The 20,277-nt window shown below is 38.2% G+C and overlaps 1 protein-coding gene across 2 annotated transcripts in view; it reads right to left on the reverse strand.

Moving 5' to 3' along the window:
- Positions 1–20,277, reverse strand: part of LOC124167987 — a 58,996-nt gene that overhangs the window by 16,267 nt on the left and 22,452 nt on the right. For both annotated transcript variants that reach the window (XM_046546070.1, XM_046546069.1), the window contains exons 10-13: positions 18,150–18,251; positions 10,673–10,924; positions 8,362–8,595; positions 1,687–1,776 (exon numbers count right to left, since the gene is read on the reverse strand). In XM_046546070.1, the coding sequence (XP_046402026.1) occupies positions 1,687–1,776; positions 8,362–8,595; positions 10,673–10,924; positions 18,150–18,251 (678 nt within the window). The remainder of the gene's footprint in view (positions 1–1,686; positions 1,777–8,361; positions 8,596–10,672; positions 10,925–18,149; positions 18,252–20,277) is intronic.

Consider the following 20,277-nt stretch of genomic DNA (forward strand, 5'->3'; position numbering starts at 1 on the left):
AAATAATATTTTGCCACAAAAGATGTTCGTAGAAATCTCCAAGCGGCGAGCAACAGCTGTATTCACCATACAATACAAGCACAGGCAGTCCTTAACGACGAATTTTCTGGAACCTATGAAGAAATGGAAGATGTTTTTGCATATAAAAACATAGCGGACATTAAAAACATCCAAATTGTTCTAATTAAATAAATGAATGAGGGTCAACTTACAATCAACGTATCCATCTCCTACGGCCGTGGCTCTCTCTCTCTCTCTCTCATCTCAGACGGCTACAACGTTGTTATATGGGTATTATACTTTTTTTGTTCAACTGCTCCAGTCGGCTCCAGTTTTATATTTGATACGCTTACTCAGACATTAATATTATAAATAACACAAAATATTATAGCTTCCGAGTTTCTATCGTCGGATATTTTGTTTTAAAAACGCCAACTCGACCCGAAAAATGTAAACAGACGTCCGCCATTAGGGGGTCGGTATCTCACCACCGGGGTAGCTGGCCGTGGTATCATACCGACCCCTAAGCCGTGGTATGATACCGACCGGTGGCCACTCGTAATCGCTCGGGGGCGGTAAACGCGCTTCGGGGCGGTATGATACCGCAGGCGGTATCTCACCGCATGCGGTAAGCCGTTCGTAATAGGCCTCAATGTTCAATTAAGAATCCAAAAGCTGACAGCAAAACAGCAAAAGGCAATTTTTACTTTTGAAATTTTCTTTGAGAATATCATATTATAAGCTCCTTGAATTCAATCGTACAGCTCCTTAATAGGTTAGAGCCATGCAAATAGATTAATTACAAATTCCCTACAAACTTTCAAAGCCATGCATTTTTAAGTACACAATGCTTATGGCCAAAAAGGATAGAAAGCTGTGATGTAAAATGGGGATAAAAATATTTTTTCCACGCTAAGGAAGAGAGTACCTCATTTGCAACTTTTATCTAGGAGCCAATAGTAATAATTCTTAAAGGTATTCTGCTGGTAAAGGTAGGTTTCCTAGGAGCATTTTAGAAATATGTCCCTTATCACCAAACATGTAGATTGACCCAGCATGATGTGAAAGCAAACTACATGGCAGTGCAGGGAGCCAGGCCTTGAGAGTACTATATCTAAATTTTAACAGACATTTATGATGAAATAATTATACAGAAACCACACATAATATTATAATTACCTCTAAAAGAATAGATTTAAAAATGTGGGACTAAAACCTAAAAGGAGATTCAGCAATGGCTCTATGAGAATGCTCTTTAATATTGATGAAATATAATGCAAATGCAGTGGTGGATTACAGAGTGAGGTGGGAGGGGTGGCTCTGATAATTCTTTATCTTTAAGGTGGCTTTCAAATGTAAGTCTTGATTTCACAAACTTGATCACCAATGTTAAAAATTAATTGATGAATACTTAACAGCCACTTGTCCATTCACAACAGACCTCAGATGCATTATTGCTGAGAGGTATTTCATACCACCTAGGCATGGAGGAATGTAATGAACCTCTAACTCTCTCCAAAACAAAAACCTTAGTCTGCCCCTGCTGAAGTCACCTAGACAGATCCCTGAAGTAAATAGTCTCTATGGACTACTACAAATCTTCAAATACATTTCCCAAGCATTATTTAGGATTCAATTAATATTAAAATTTCTATGGAATACCATATAACCTATCACTTTGCTCACCGTCACGACGCACAATATTATCTTTCCCCAGAGACTCTTTTCCGAAGAAAGCATTGGGGTTGGCTGCAGCATTTTCCAGAATAGAAACATCTGAAGATGTATAAAAGAAGATTCAATAAATAAATAATTCAAATAAGATACCAAAAATAAAGTTCAACTAATATGTAATACATGTATAAAATTCTCGTGTCACGGTTTTTTGTAGACAAACTCCTCGGAAACATCTGGACCGAATCCTATGAAATTTGGTGTGTATGTCCAGTAGGACTGAGAAAACAGTCGCACCTTGGTTATACGACCCTCAGTTATATGATGACCTCACTTACACACCGATTTTTTTGGTCCGGGGCTGCTACCCCCCAAGGCAATGGGAATTCCCGGAAAATTAAAAAAGGTATGCCTGTAAATATGTTTTACATCATTTTGGCACTTAAAATTAAACTTTAAGAATTGCAGTTGCTGTATATCAAAGCTAGACAATTGTTTTAAATTTTATTTTCTCTTTGAAGGGGGATCTATCCCTCCAAAGCTCACCACCACCATAATTACGCCACTGCCGGGTGCTACATATTATGTATGGCATGGTATTTAGAGGGAGGATATCGACAGCTGGGGTCATTTTCGCCATGAGGTAAGTGTGGGAGGATAGAAACCTTGTGTTGGTATTAGCCAGGTTGTAACAATAGGCTTAACATCCCATCTGCCGGACAGTGTGTTGCACTGGAAGTTCCGTCAACACTACTCTCAAGCAGGGATACAGCTATCTCTGAAACCTTTCTGCCTCTGTCAGGACATGAACCTGGGTACACAGGGTGTGAAGCCTTCGTGATGCATTAGTGAAATTTTGCTCCCTAATTAAGAGGTTAATTAGAGAGCAAAGCTGGATATTAGTGCTGCGATTTAAGGTAAATCTGCAATTGCTGATAGGACAGTCGCCACAATATTTTCTGATGAACTACAAGATGTGATTGAGAGTGGCTCCTTTCCCCCTCAATAAGTTTTTTTAAGTTGACGAGACAGTATTGTTTTGGGATAGAATGCAATCTCAAATATTCATTTTCAGGGAAGAAAAACCTAAGTTAGGTTTCAAGGCATTTGAAGACCATTTCATGTTGCTGTTTGGTGCTAATGCCTTGAGGGACTTCCAGTTAAAGCCAGCTACGATTTATAATTCACATACTCTGCAAGCAATGAAAGGGTAGGTATTCAAGTAGCAATTGCCTGTCATTTGGATGAGCAAAAAAGGGCCTGGGTGACACAACAATTGTTTTTAGACTGGTTTGAAAATTTGCCAACTGCCAGTAATGCATTACAAACCCCTGAGATGGCATACATTTTTCCTGGATGATATGCCACCCGCTCGGAAGGTGGGAATTTCAAAAGCACATACAAATTTATTTTAACGCGAAAAAAAACATTTTAATGCGTGCCTACAATCTTTAAAGATATTTTAAACTATAAATGAGGTCTATAAGACTATTAATAGGAATACATATGGTTTATAGTAAATTTGATACCCAACACTTATGCTACCAGGAACGCATCTTCCCAATGTTAAAATGCTCTCATATTACGCAAATTTGTATAGTGCAAAGACCCCACGGAATGCATCTCTTGAGCTAAGCAAGGCATGGGTGTACTCTGATAGGTCTTGTTGGCACTCCCAGCAGCAACTGAAATGAACTGATTGTACTACGTATCAACATGATTCAGCTTAGCGATTCCCCTCACACTGTCCCCAATTTAAGGGCCATATATGCCCAAGATGAAAAATCAGATAAACTTTTTTCAATAGCTAAAATATGGTTCTGTTCATTGATAGATTTTAAAAATGAATACCAGAGGGATTTTTTTTTAAAGCTGTCAGAATATGCCACTTTTTCAAGGTTTATGCAGAAACTAGATATTTCACTCTCACTTTTTTAAGAGATACATAGTCAAATCTTAACTAATTTTCACAGAGTTCTACTTAGATTTATTTGTGACCACGAGAAAAATATAACAAGTACCAAGCATTTATTTCCGGAGATATACTGGAAATAAATGCTTGGTACTATACTTGGTGCTTGGTACTTGGTGCCCCAATAATGGAAAAATTAAATAATGTGAATAAATAAAAAGTAAAAGCATGATGCACGTGAGAAACTAGTGACACAAAGTTATTACCGGTGGTCCCGGGCTTCTGCTAGTACTGCTGGCAAGGGGTTGTAGCAATAGGCGATCTGCGCATGCCTGGATATATTAACTTAGGTTGGTTGGTTAAATTTACTGGTAGAAATACTTGTTAAGGTTCATCTTTGTATGTATTCACTCATTGGTAGTTTTGAAATTCATAAATAAACCATTTTCATTTAGTGCATCAATTATTCACTTCACAATCATTCACATAATATTTTTTATGATAGTAGTTTAAGAATCAAACTACTAATTGTTATTTTTTATTTGCTTTCTGAATTTAGCCACCAAAAACTAATGTAAAATAGTGCGAAAGTTCCACAGAGAAAAAATCATTCGCCTTGACCGGGATTCGAACCCGGATCCCCCAATTTCCGGTCGAGTGCTTTAGCCAGTTAAGCTACTGAGGCCTCATTCTTCACTGTGGACACTACCGGACAATATGTTGTTGGACTGCTCAGCATATGATGATACAAGCAGTCCAAATCGTGCGCACAGCGCCACAGCCGGAGAGCAGGCCCGGACATAGAACACAAAGAGGTGTTCGCTCTAGACTAGTTTAAAGTATACCGGGACTAGCCGCGGTGATAACTTTTACGGGAGTCACCCACAATGCACGATCGTGCGAAAGTTCCACAGAGAAAAAAAGGCGAATGTCAAGGCGAAGGCAAGGTCAAGGCGAATGATTTTTTCTCTGTGGAACTTTTGCACGATCGTGCATTGCAGGTGACTCCCGTAAAAGTTATCACCGCGGCTAGTCCCGGTATACTTTAAACTAATGTAAAATATTTATTGTGATTACTGACACCTTATTACTAGGTAACCAGTGCAAAAATTGTACATGCTCTCATACTTTAAAAATAAATTCATAATGTCATACTTTACAAATAATTCATAATATAATAATAGGGTGGTTTCCTATTATTTTTTTATTGCTTTAATCGAAAGATTATTACTCCTGGAGTACGTATTTCACGCTTTTAGATTTTTAAATGACAACATCTATTTTTCGCGATTAAATGAAAAGTGAAAATTTTCAAGCGCGCGAAAACGCGAACCTTAAGTATGAATGCCGGGAAATATCTCCGTACGTCGTATTTCTGGTTCCCCCTCCCGCCCGGTGAGGTGACCTTGAGGCGAGGCTTAGCGCTGATACGTCGCAGGATGCTAGCGGATAGCTGAGTACCTTGCTGGATGATAGCGCTTGGCTTAAAAAAGGTTTATTAACACCTTATCAAACGAAGAAAACTTTCCGAACTTAGCCAGTTTTAATAGGTGATTATTAAGACATGTTTCCCTGAGCTCTGTGCCTCATGCATGCATTGGTAACCTCAGAAGATGTATAACTCCTATCCTCTCGTGTAGAAACTAGGTCCCTGTGACGTCATGCGGAGTGGAATCGCATGGGCGCCAATCTGGCCTTTTTCAAATGAGGATTAAATTTGACCCTTGCCATTCGTCTAAACCGGTATTTCAAAAACCAAATAATTTGTGTATTAAAAATACACTAATGGTGGGTAACGAATCGCAATCAATGCCTTTCGTTTTCTTTGATGAAGGAAACTACCCTATTATAATTATATATTAATATAATAACTGTCAGTATGGAGTTGCATACTTGAAAAATAATACCTTGACCAGATGCACGTATGCACATGAAACGATAAGAGGGTCAATTTTTTATATGTATTTTCCCAGTGAACAACATATGAATATAGGACTGCAGCATTCAATGGTCCCCTGCATAACTTCATACGCCAATTCTTGTGATTTTTTTTCCATTAGGTACGAATGCAATTGCAGTCCCTCGAGATCCACCACACCAATAAATTTACTATAACCTAACACACAAACAGACTTCCGATTCGATTAGTTATAGTATAAGAATAATAATAATTCATAATTCTATATCTTTAAAAAATTTCATAATATGTATACTCTCTCTTACACATGAAAATTTTATACCATTCACCCATGTACAATCACTAAGTGTATTTTGAACCATTTTCATTTTTTGCTGTCAATGCCTGTTGATAAAATTCTTAAATATTTTTGCTTATTCATGATACACATTATCTTTAAAGATCTTTACACTCAATGTCTCCTTTAGAGAACGTTTAATATTCTTCATACTTCTTAGATTTTATTTTTAATAATTTTGGCTGCTTATGCTGTGTTTCTTTGATTTAGTTAAGGATTTCACAGGTTTTAAACCTTTTTTGAAGTTTAGAATTAAAATAATGCGTGGAGTAGATAAACCTCGAGCAAGTAATCTACATGGAAAATTCCAAACTTTTAAGTCAAATTAAAGGCTAAATAGTAGAGATGTGCAAATAGTATCCGCGAATATTCGAATACCTCGAATACTAGAAAGTATTCGATATTAGATTTCTCGAATAGTTATGCGAAAAGTACTGCCTCCAATACCTCGAATACTTTGAATTTCGCGTCATACACTGTCGCACGCACGTCGTCGGTAGTTGACTCGGAAAAATGTAGAGAACTGAAATCATTTAGTGCTCGCAGCACCGTTTTACGCAAGTCGACGAATTACATCAAATTCGTGGATTTGAGTGGTGAAAAGAGTTCGACGAGGGGAACCAAAAACGGTCGGGTGAAAAAATCCTAAAATCCCCGATTCCCCCCACCAGGAGAACCTCAGTGCCGTGGGATAGCAACCTTAGGGCATTACCCACAATCCGCTATCCCCCTCCATTCAGCACCCGCCTCAACCACTCTGACGCTTTCCTCTTATCCGAAATCAAACAAAAGGTCCCAGCTCGTGCAGGGATCGCATTACGAAGACCTTAGCTTCGAAAAAAATATCGAGTTGCAAGAAAAATAAAAACGTGTTTCACGCCCTCCCCCCTTTTCTCACCCACTGACCTTTTTCTTGCTTCCTCCTTCGAAGTTCCCCATTTCTGAAGTCAGCTGCTGCATGAGCATTTTGGGATAGTTACATTAGTGCATTTCCCAAGACCCGCTATCCGCCTCCATTCAGCACTAGCCCCCCCTCTGAGGCTTTCCTCTTCTTCGAAATAAAAAAAAGGTCACAGCTCGCGCAGGGATCATATTACGAAGACCTTAGCTTCGAAAAAATACCAAGTTACACAAGAACATTAGAAATGTGTTTTCTCCCCTACTGACCTTTTTTTTCCTACCAGCTTCGAAGTTCCCCATTTCTGTGGAGGTCAACCGCTGCATGAGTCATCTATTAGCCCAAAAGGTGTCTAACAATGACTTTCGTCAGTTGATACCACACCTTTATTGGATTGAAATATTAGTAATGTGCGCGTAATTTCAAAAAGAATAAGACCAAACACGACGTATTTCTGAGTTTATTTAAGCATTTTACGCAAAGAAATAAATGTCAAAATACGACGGAGACTTAGCATTCTGGCGAAACTCGATATCCTCGCAACTGAGCTACTCGGAAGCTGATGCCGTATTTTTTTTCGAAAACATACATCAAGTTACAATTTATGAGTTATGCTATAAATCTCTATTGTCACAGTCGAACGGATATTTTCTCAGGATATTTGGTTTCTCCCCACTAGCAATTCGAATTCATCTGCTTATCTCATGTGAACTTCCAAAGATGGACTGAAAATAATTGAAGAAATCCGGTGGAGAAGCGCGTGTATTTTGCAAAACCCCTCGGATTGTCCGCTAGCACTTGACAGTAGGAGTGAGGGTAAAGCGAGCTACCTGTTGAAAATAAGAAGTTGGATGAAGCCGAGTATCAGATCAGCGTGCCGCAGAAATGGAGTTTGGTAGATAAGAATGTATACATCAGACAGAAATCCATCGTAGCAGTGTAAAAGCAGAGATGGCATGCAATCATTTTTTCGCGAGATGGTGTGCCCCCTTAGGATATTTGAAAGAGATGTTAGTTGAATCAACTATATGCCCAAATGGTTTCCATAAAATTAAAATATTCCATTAATCAGCTAAATTCCTGTTCGAATCCTTTAAAGGAAATCTTAATTACTCGCCAAAATCCTGGGTTTCCTGCTGCATAGGCAACCTAGTCAAACATTCCCGCATTTGTCGTTTTTCTCGTCCCCCCTGAAAAACGATAGATTGAGGTTCCACTGTATAACTTTTTGTTCATACATTCATCAAGGGAATTAGAAACTTATTAAGAAATAAGAAGCTTAAAGAAATAATATGCTTTGTGCAATTCTAGTATTCGAGGTATTCGAATATTCGAGCAATGATTTAATATTCGAATTCAATATTCGAGTTTGAGAAATCTGCTATTCGACCCATCTCTACTAAATAGTGAAATTTGAGATTGTATTTTTTGTCAGAAGCTGTAGTTTCAACATTTAAAATGATTCCTTTGTTACTACATTAGGTGCAGTATTAACACAGCATATATGGAATGACAGAAAAAGACATTTCTGTAATAATATAGGTACACATAGTATTGTTATTGGCTTCCCCCAAAATCATTATCTATATTCGCCACTGATGCACATTAACACAAAAACTTACCTTTCCTTTGACAGATGAATGGTAATGGGTCATCACACTGAATCCCTCGAAACAGTATTTCAGACGAATTGAAGACTTTTCTAATAGACAGGCAATCATGGTGGGGTTCTGACAATACAGGACCCCAGGGAGGATATCCATCACCGTCTCGTTTTGGGGGAATTATATCCTCACTTAGATGCCACACCCAATTGGCACCATTGTATTCTCCACCGATCCATAGATCACAGTCATCTGGAATTGATAAGTCATGCAACTGTGAGACACAATTTTAATAAGTGTGATCCACCAAACATTCTTAGCCATAGCACATACTACTCAAAGGGAAGACTTTACTGAACAGAGATGTTGAGTTTAATAACTTGATAGCCAACTAAACCCTTACTATTATTAGTTAAGTATTCTATGGATTAAGTTAGGTTTCCGTGGAGTAATGAAGAAGTATTCTGGTCGCCTCCCTTTCCTTTATGTACTTCCCTCTTAAATTCACAATAATGCCCACCCCCTTTCATTCTATCTAAAAATCCAATTCTCTCCTTTCCTCTTCCTCATTTACCCTACATTCTATCCTCAAATACAGTTTTTAACATCCCCTCCCCACAAAGTACTTGCTCCATCCATACCTTCTGTCTCCTGTGTATCTCATTTAAAAGCTGCCTCTCCTAACCCACCATGTTCAGCACTTCGTCGTTCCTCCTCCTCTTCATCCACTTCATCTCCTCCATTCTTCACCGCACCCATATATCAAACGCCTTCAGTCTTCTCTTGTCCTCCTTCTGAAGTGTCCACGTTTCTGCACCGTAAAGTGCCACACTCTAGGTCAGGGGTCTCCAATTTACTAGGCCACGAGGGCCACATTCCAAGTTCCGAATCGCCCCGCGGGCGAGATAGCAAATTTGCCGATGACTAAAGTATTCGATACCAACATCTACTGAAGTATCCGCTGGCGTATTTCTTATTTACAAACAGTTGAAGGCAAATTTGATGGGCAGTACAGTGCTGCAATGCTCCTAACGGCATCTCACAGAGTTAAACTAGTGAGAATCGCGCGCTACTTGAAACGAGAGCGCAGGCCAGGAGAAAGCCCTCCGCGGGCCGTATTTTGGTGACCCCTGCTCTAGATCAAACTCTTCACTTACCTTTTCTTTAAATTATTACGCAGCGATTATGCTTTCATAAGCTCCTCCCTGTATATGAAAACCTCCAATGCTAATGCAATTCCCTTCCTGGTGTCCTTACTGTTATATCCATTTTTCTCTTATGTGTTGCCCAAACAGTTGAATTACTCCACCTGCTCACTATTCCCTGAGAATTTATCAATTTCCCTGAACAAGCGTAAAAGATCACCTATCCTTTTCACTGTCAGCCCATTTTGGGTGTGTAAATACTGCCAAGGCTAGCTTCCGGAATTTGCAATAATTCAGATTTATAAATTACAAGCAGCCCATCTGGCATTGCATGGGAAGGATAGTACTCTGAGAAGTGTGAAACTTGGCATTCATGGTTACATAGCAGGATTTTTATGTTTTTTTTCATCTTGTCAAGAGGTACAGTGGCGTAGCCAGGAATTTCATTCGGGGGGGAGGGGGGGGGGTCCAAAACCAGGGAAGAAAATTTTTGAAAAGCTGGACCTACTAAGTGGAGAGTTTTAAACTAATTTTAACACTTTTCAGAATCGAAAAAACTTCATTTATCAAAGAAATATTTTGTAAATTCATGATTTTTCAATATTTTGTTTTCTTTTATAAAGGAAAAAAATTGTTTTTTTATATTTTGGGGGGGTCCGGACCCCCAGGAGTATAAATATACAATCCGGACCCCCCTGTCTACGCCACTGAAAAGGTATGCTTATCCAGAGGATTGCCCAAATGCAGAAGTTGTAGGACCTGATATAAAACAAGATAATGAGAAACCATTGCAAAAGATGTGTCTAACGCAACCGGAAGTAGCATGAGAGCAAGAGATGAGCATTCCTGCAAACTTTGGTTGCAATAATTTCAGCCATATGGAAATGCATAGCAGATCTCAAACAAATAGATATCCTCTTTTATATACATATTTATGTACATATATTGATTATAAGTAGTGATGGGTCAATTTGAATCCTCAATTATACACCAAGAATCAGAATCGAAAATGAGTATTCGAGAATGAGGTGATAAATTGACTCCAATTCCAGTAGTACTTCAAACCACAAATTTATATATTTCAATGTTTTGAATAACATAGGTAGATTGCACATCGCTGCATAAATGACTGCTAGAGTCATTAGTGCTTGTGCAAAGCATAGGCTACTTCAAATAAAACTCACCACATGTATCATTAGGGTGTTCAGTCATTGACAGAGCTATGATGTAGGCCATAGGTTCGGAATACAACGTGGCCAGGTGGCTGCCAGGAGCTAACTTTGGGCAAAGTTCTTTAGCTTTTTCCCACGATGCCTTTTGATTCATGAAGAAGGTATATGATATTTTTTGATGCACAAATGTGGTTCCACCATTATCTCGATCACGCTCCATTACTGTTGACTCCTCGGAAACCCATTCCTTTGTGACAAAACTGCCTATAAGACATAAAATATAAATAAATAGCACAAATTAGCAAAAAATATTGAAGGGACCAGGCCCACCAAAATAAGACAGACCAATTTCAGAATCAAATTCCAAAGTTGTACTTTCTTTTATAAAATAAAAAAGAATTCCATGAAGTATAAAATTTATGGAAAACCACTCTCATAATTTGATAAAAAAATTTTGTATTGCCATAAATATTTATTAATTTATATTTCACATTTTTTGCTTCCTCCTCAGTGGTATCAATTCTGCTGTATTTTGAGGGAATATAAAATGAATGCATTCTAAAAAATGAGTTAAGGTTTGAGGCATAATTTGTTTTTGTAGTGTGACATGTCAGGAAAGGGGTGCGATTCATGTAAGGTCAACAAATAAATATTTAAAACTATATTTTATCATTCGTATTTTTCCATGTTAACCCTTTGAGTGCGGATGGCATAGCATTGATGCCCAGCGTAGGTCCTGCCAACGGGCGGGTGGCATCACATTGATGCCACGCCGGCCTATGTCCTTCAATCGCTCCCTACGCTCCTCCGCTCTGTTCTATCTACTCTCATGACGGTTTCCTGCACACAAAATGGATTAGGCTACCTGCATATGCCTTCCGTTTTTGAAAAATAGTTTATATTTTTTGAGTAAATTTTTTTTACATTTATGGAGTACTTTTTTATTTGTAAGATTTTTTGCCATTACAAAAAAATTTTAATGTGATATTTTCTTTACTTTTCTGAATATTTGTACTAAGTGTTGCCACATTTGAAGGTTATTTTTTTCGTTTTAGTCCTATTAAAATTTTTCAAACAATATTTCCTTTCATCTCATTGACGAAAAATATTTTCGTATTTCAAATTACGGTCACTATACCTACACACGCTAAACACAGTTGAATAATCTGTTGCTGTTTTTATTAATGTTTAAACTTAATATTTACATAATGCCGTTATAACTCCTAACATCCTTCCATAATATATTTGCCACTCATTTTCTGAACGATCCTTTCAATAGGGGTCTGATTATATTGGCTACGGAAGAAGAAATAGAGTTTTCGACTTTTTCTCATTTTTTTCGTATGAGTTTGTTAAAGTTACTAGGTGGGAATAATCACGACCACCAATTTGTTATTCACGGGAAATAATGAAGGTTCTAGGGAAACTTTTATATTTTTTCCATTTTGAAGGAGAAATTAGAATTGGGGAAATCCTTGGGGAAAAAATGATCGAATTTCGGGGCTCAAATAAAAAAGTCGTTTTCCGTCACCGCGGAATAGACTACAAGTCGCTCTGTGTCGCCTGTTATCTCTATTTTTAGAAGTATTTTTGCCATTCTTATTAGAAATCCATGCAACTATTCTGTTGTGTGCATGTCGTAGAAAAGGTCAGCTCTTCCTTCTCAGTTTTTGCGACTCTCGTTATTAGTACAGTCTCTCCTTCGGACATCTTTCGATTGCGTGCATTTTCACCCCTCTATAGAGATTTTTTTTCTAATATTACCGTATGGCCTTATTCCATTGGACATTTTGGTATTTTACATATATTTAGCCACTTACGTGGAATCTGGGAGACATCTTCATTTTTAACTTTATTCCTATTTTCAAACCCCAAAGACCGTTTATGTATCAGCCTTTGGTCAACTAGGCTTTGAATATCACTTCGCAATAAAACTACCTCTGGCACAATTTACTCAAGTGTATGCATGGAACACTGCATTGGGTCTTCTCCGTGAAGGTTTTGTTTTTAACTTTGAAGCAATTTACATATTTTACTTCGACCAAATAGAGCTATTATAATCAGAAAAGAAAGTCAGCAAAATTTCTATGCGCAAAGAAACTATTATTTTTGGATTATTATACATTGCCGTTTTATCTGGAGCATTCACGTTTAGATATTTCTTGTACGTCAGTTCTAAACTTGCAATGCACACACGTCGCGAGAATGAATTGACGAGAATATAGGTGGTTAGGAGTGAAAAATTAACAAACAATATGGTTGATTTCCAACAGTAATAATACATTTAATGACCGAAGTAAGCTTTAGGAGCACAATACATAAAATACTAAATTGCCTGAGGATAATGTACTCTTGCCGTTGGGAAGAAGCCGGGCACGAAAGAGAGTTCCTTCCTTGTCTGAGGTCAGTAGCAGAGAGAGCAAGTCAGGCCGCTTACCAGATCGCGGCCGCGCTCGAAGCAGGCGTGAGAGGGGAGGTGTAGGCAGAGGAGGGGAAACAGGTTTCACGCTGACGATTCACCTTACAATTGGGTAAACGGTGGCGGAAAGTAATTGAAGTTCACACATGCCGTAAAGAGGCCGACACCGTTGGTGAATTCACTATAAATTGTGAGCAGTTCACAGGACGCGAGGATCAGCGGCACGCGTGGATCAGGCAGGCACGACGTACTCTGTAGCTTCGCGAGATTGGTACTCAGGAGCTCGCGAATCGTCTCCTCGTGGTGAAGTCTCAGAGGGGTCAAGTCTCAGAGGGGTCAAGTCTCAGAGGGGTCGAGTCTCAGAGGGGTTGAGTCTCAGAGGGATTGAGAAAGTGCCCATTATGGCACAAACTTTAACGCTTACATCTCTTTCTGACTGCAAAAGAGCAACCTCATCAGTCTTGTGCATTTTGTAAGTGTAATGTATTTTATTGTAGTATATTTTATAGGTGTTAACTAAAGTTTACGTTGAGGATGCAAGTATGTGGAGCTGGAGGAAATATTGTCGTCTGAAAGGCTTTGGTCCATATTGCCAATGCCTCTCAACATGCAGTTCTTCAAGGATAACCGAGCATAGGAATCTTACTCGTGGGGTATGGGAGACATTTTTGGTCCGATAAACCTAATGTATGATTGTATGAAGTATTGTAAGATGGCCATCCATTCCAGATTATTGGAAAAGGTAGGAAAATATCTTCGATTTTTCTCTCCTTCACAGCACTTTCCCCGAGACCGATTTCAACTAATTTTCCGTTGCATGCAGTTTGGCAGGAACCCTGGAGTAGATGATCCGATACCAAGAGACCCCTTGCATAAAATTCGACCCTTTTTGAAATTATTCACTCAAAGAATGAAAGAAATTTATTACACGTTTAAAGAACTCTGCTTCATTAGTCCATGTTGCTTTGGCGTCACAAACGCGGCATAACATTATATATGCTTTCTGAGCCTAATGGCCTCGTGCAAGATGCTATAATTTACACTGGGGCGAAGGATCCTGATTTTGGAGGCAGGGGACATGCATACAAAGTCGTGCGAAAATTAATCGATTGATTTCTCCTCAGTGGGCACAGTTTATACAGTCGCGTAGCCACGATTTTGAAATGGGGGTTTTTTGCCGGAGGTTTGAGGGCCTTAATTCTGGAGGGTGCGGGGGCCATTTTACCCGTTTTTGGCACCTGGAAGGAGGTTGTTACCCATAACCCCCCCTCCCGTGGCTACTCTACTGAGTTTATACATGGAAAATTATAATCATCATAAAAATTATAATAATCTGTTCAAATATCTGTTGAGTTACGCAAAAAGACACACCACTGAAACTAAGAACAAACAGAAGAAATAATCCTCCTCACGTCCTTAGAACGACTTAAGTGGCGAATCAGTATAACTCTGATGGTGTATGATGTGCATATGTTCCAGGGCTGTGTTTGAACCCTTTTTTCAAAGACTTTCACAATTATTAGTTAATATTTTCAGCATTAACGCAAAAGAAAATGGCAAAAGATAAAATAACATTCATATGTTTGCATCCAAATCTAAGTTACTAGTAAATTTAAAAATTTAGATGTGAAAATTAAAATTCGAAAACTTTTATTTACCCAAAATTTGATGCATGGATAGTGGATGACATCTGAAAAATTATTTATCTTATTTTATAATTCAATTCCGCCATCATTTCAGAAATTATTTCAAGCTTCTTAGTTGCTATGTAAAAATATGTTGTCTGTCGTTTCTAATGTTTGTGTAACGGGTTGCATAAATATCCGGAGCATTTATCACATGGGTGCGGATGGCATCACTGTGATGCCATTAACAAATTGTTTAATAAATTGTCAAATTAATATAAAAATCCCTTTTTTATTGAAATTGTTTTCATATATTCGAAAAACAAAGTGAATGCAGTGAAAAAAAATTCTCCGCCAATGTGAAACAACTCTGAGAAAATGTTACGCAATGAAAGGGTTAATCCAAGGCCCACCCATTTTATAATCTAGTTCACCCCTGGCCCACCTATGTAACACATGCTAGAGCCCCAGCTGCCTAGTTTCCACATTTACCCACAGAAGCACTACAGTGGAACCTCGATCTATCGTTCCCTCATTGATCGTTTTCCTGCATTTATTGTTCCCCTTTCCTGGTCCCAAATAAAGTCCCATACAGACAATGTATTTGTTCGCGAAGTATCATTTTCCTGCATTCATCATTTGAAGATCACAGTCCCGATGTATAATTTTCCCACATCCATCATTTGATGAAAATGAGACAGAAGTGAGAAGTTTTTACAATGTCTCATATACATACTTGAGTCTTCCTCAAGAGATGGAATGGATGGATGGAATATGATATATTTTTATTTACTTAGATAGAAAGTAGTAGATCATGCTTGAGTGTACATTAGTGCGGATCGGAAAAATCGATTTTTTTCAAATCCATTTGATGCACTGAAAAAAATATTGTGGGACTCATAAAAAATAAGGTGAAAATTTTTGAGACCTCTAGGTGAATCCCTGACCCTAGCTCAAATGCCATCACGTGAATAGAAGAAGAAACATACATTTAATATGCTTTGTGCAATGCTAGTATTTGAGGTATTCGAAATTCGAGGTATTCAAATATTCAAGCTATGATTTAATATTTGAGTTCGAGAAATCTGCTATTCAACCCATCGACTCAAAATGCATGAAATTTTAGGCCTGTAGGACAGTAACCTCAGGAAATGATCATATAATATTAAATTTTTCAATTTTTGACCCTCCCCCATGAATGGCACCTGAGTGATGGTCAGGGGTTCACCTAGAGGTCTTAAATTTTTTAGGCCTTATTTTTGATCAGTCCCACAACTTTTTTGGATGGGCCAAATGGATTTGTAAAAAACTGATTTTTCCGATCTGCCCAATTGTGCATTCCATCACAAGGGATAGGAAACTAGTATTCTCAAGCATAGAAAAAAAGAAACTCTCTTCAATTAAAAAGGCAAAAAATTTCTCTTGGCACATCACCTATACAAAGATGCTATTACCTTTTTCTATCAGGTAGATTAGTACTGTAATAACATGAGCCCCTTGCATCAAAGCTTGAAAATCGTATTCCCACTTAAATTATTATTTTGAAAGAAACCAAATTCTGGCAAAATTTGCATATCCTTTAGACTTCTAATTAGTATTATTGACTTAAAGGATTATTTATGGCATACTTAATAGTTTAGATATTACCATTGATTGTGCAGCAATTGTCTCAATGTTATTAATTATTCACTAGCAGGCCACTCAGCGTTTTTCAGGAAGGATTGCACCCAGAGGAGTGGGAAACATGCAAGTTAGACTTCATGGCCACATAAAAGGATTTTTAGGAGAAGGAGCAAAGCTGATATGATGATGGTATACACATGTAAAAGCAAAAAATGGAAAAACTACTTCGATATAACATGCACAGGATCACCTCATATTCTTATATAGCTTATACACTTCACAATATTGATAGCTATCTGTATCTGCATGTGCATAGACCAAAAATGCATATCCCAGCTAAAAGATTTCAACCAAAAGGATTAATAGGTAAGAGCAGTATCCTTTGAGTTATGCTATTTGTTTTAAGGAGTAAAGAGGTGTGCCTATCTGGCAGGATGTCCTACCACAGAAGTTGTATGATGTGACGTAACAAATGGTCATGAGAAAACAATGCGAAGGACGCATCGGAAACAGCTAAAAGTAGCACTACAAGGTTTGAGATCATGAGATTAACCTAAGTACTTACTTTGGTCGCATCCGTGCAGCCATATAGAAATGCATAACGGGCAGAAAAAAAGACATCCTCTTTTATATACATATAAAGATAACAATTGTTTGAAGTTAATTCAATCATCAGTTGTTTGGCTGAAGAATGCTTTTGTGACTCTAGAGATGATCACATTTTGAAGAGCATTTAGGTTCAATAAAAAATGTATCAAGTTAACACAGCGATTTGTGTCGTTTTCTGCAATGATCATCATAAAATATACTACATATTTAATTGCATTCAATATTACACCACCCTAACAGGTAGTAGCAATGTAAAATATGGCTCATGACAGAACATCACCATACTTCCATCGTCATGTCTCATGAAGTACTTACACTAGTGCAATAAAATGAGTGTTGTGATGCAAAGAGTAAAAAAAATGTTTTTCATCACAGGTAGGAAGATTAGAATGCCTCATTTGAAAGATCTCTCTTGGAGCAAGAGCAGCAATTCTTCAAATTATTCTACTGGTCAAGATAGATTTGCATAGAAAATTTTCCAAATCTGTCCTCTATTCCGAAATTTTCAGGCTCACCATGATGTGTAGGGGAACTACGTACATGGCCTCAATTTCAGAAAATATTGTAAAGATCATAATATTAAGTTAATAAGAGTACCTCATTTTCAAATTTTATCTTTGAGGCAATATCAATAATTCTTAAAGGTATTCTGTATGTTTCCTTGGAGCATTTTGGAAATATCTTCCCTATCACCACACATACTGAACTGGACATGGAGTGAAAACAAACTACAAACATATACGGCAGTGCAGGTGGCCAGGCATGGGGGGTGCTTAATTGCATTAGAAGATTATAGAGTGAGGTGAGAGGGGTGTCCCTGATATTTCTGGAAAAATTGAAAAGGTGGTAATCTTTAAGGAGGCTCTCTAATGAAAGTCTTCATTTCACAAACTAGAACACCAATGTTAAAAATTAATCAAAGAATAATTAAAGGTCACTTGTCCATTCATGTCAGACCACAAACACATTATTTCGGGTGGGTATTTCATATTACCTAGGCACAGAGGAAAGTAATGAACCTCTGACTCTCTCCATAACAATACCATTAATCCACTCCAGCCAAAGTCACCCAGGTAGATCCCCAAAGTAAAGACCCTAAGTAAGACCCTAAAGACAAACGAAAATTTTTAAAGACGTTTCCTAAGATTTATTTTGGATTCAATAAATTTTAAAATTACTTTAAGAGTATCATATAGCCAATCACTATGCTTACCTTCAAGGTGCACAATATTATCAATCTTCTCAAACCCATCTCCAACAAAAGCATCAACTGAAGTATTTGGTCGAGCAGCAGCATTTTTCAGATAAGGAACATCTGTAGATACATGAAAGAGAATCCAACAAAGAACTAAAAAAAATTCAAATAATTGTACCAAATATCTAAACCTAATTCAAATGGATGATGTACGTTGCATTAAAATATAATAATGTTCGGTATTGATGGTAGAACAAAACACAGTACAGTGGCAACAGGGCTGGGCAGTACAGTAAATTCCGGTTATTACGCACCTCAATTTACCGCGGTTTCGGATATACCGCGGGTCTCACCATGTCCCCCGAGATGATTACATTGACCTTTTTTTTGGAGGTAGGTAACTTTGTGGCGAATTTTATCTCGTCGTGACTACCGACGCGTCGCAACGGCGCTACTTCAAGCGACTGTATTAACGCGGTTGGCGACGTATTCCATGCACTGTTTCGTAGCCATAAAAAAAACTCGGTAATTCCTGATCGGTCATTGTGTCTTGTGAACTCGAGCTGAAAAGTGTGTTGCACAGCAATAATAATTTTCGAGATTCTGGGAGATTGAGATAATTCTCATTCGTACGTTCGCACCGCGGTGCTCAAACCAAGGTAGGTACTCAATGCCCACAGGCTTTGAGCATTTAATGATGAATGAGCCTTTGCCTTAGGCTTAATATGAATATGAAAATTACTTTTTTACGAAAATTTTCATTGATTTTAGGGTTAAAACGATGTCTGCCAAAAGGAAAACTTATACAATTAAAGAAAAGTTGGGCATAATCGACAGAGTGAAACGCAGTGATTCAAATCAAGTTTATTCAGGGAGTTTGGTGTTCCTGAAGGAACTATTCGTGGTTGGATGAAAGAAGAAGATAAATTACGATCATTTGTTGATCAAGTGGATGATGAAATAGGACTTGATAGAAAAAAGGCCAGATTGAGTGCAGCTGGAGATGTGGATGAATGTTTGTTTACGTGGTTTGTTCAGAAGCGCAGTGAAGGTGTTCCATTATCCGGTCCACTTTTACTAGCACAGGCAATTAAATTAAATAAACAAATAGGTGGTGCTCATGATTTTGTTGCTTCTGCTGGCTGGCTATCGCGGTGGAAAATTCACCACGGGATAGCGCAAGTTAACATGCATGGAGAATCTCGTTCCAGTGACAGTGAAGCAGCTAGAGAATTCTGTGGGACTTTACGCAAGATGATTGATGAGGGTGAGTACACTGAAGAGCAATTGTATAATTGCAATGAAACCTCTCTCTACTACAGATTGCTTCCAACAAAATCACTTGATATTAAGAAGTCAGCAAATAAATCCGGAATAAAAATGAGCAAAGAAAGAGTGACTTTATTACTGTGCGCGAACAAATCAGGAAGTCACAAGTTAAAACCTCTGTGTATTGGTAAAAATCGAAGTCCTCGGTGCTTCAAGCACGTTAACAGTCGGAATGCCTGGATGACTCGAGACATTTTTTTATCTTGGTTCAATGAAGATTTTGTTCCATCGGTTAAGAGCCACTTAAGATCAAAAAAGTTAGAAGAGAAGGCACTACTTCTGTTAGATAACTGTCCGGCACATCCGTCTTCTGAGCTCTTGATATCGAGGGATGGCAAAATAGTGGCTTCGTTTTTACCAAAAAATATGACAGCTCTTATTCAGCCCATGGATCAAGGGATAATCAGAGCATTTAAAGCCCATTATCGGCGGAAATTGCTCACTAGTGTCATAAATTCATAACTGCAGGTACAAGAATATCTGAAAACAGTCACCCTGAAGAATATGGCTTATAATATTGGATTGGCATGGAAGAAAATAACTTCAGCTACAATCCTAAATTGCTGGTCAAAGTGCGAGTATACAGTGGGCGATAGCATGGAAGACGAAGACGAGTTTTTGGGTTTCACGGAAGAGGACGCACGTGAAGCTTCTGATGTTCTTTCTAATAAACTATTTGTGAGTGATCTCGAGGCCTGGGTTCGCGAAGACGAGGAAACTCCTGTATCTGCTTATAAGAGTGACGAAGAAATTGTGGCTGCAGTCCAGAGCCGCGCAAAAACAGCTGCATCATCGGAAGCTGAGAGCGAGAATGAAG

This window comes from Ischnura elegans, chromosome 11 (genome assembly GCF_921293095.1).
Source record: "Ischnura elegans chromosome 11, ioIscEleg1.1, whole genome shotgun sequence".
Lineage (NCBI taxonomy): Eukaryota > Metazoa > Arthropoda > Insecta > Odonata > Coenagrionidae > Ischnura > Ischnura elegans.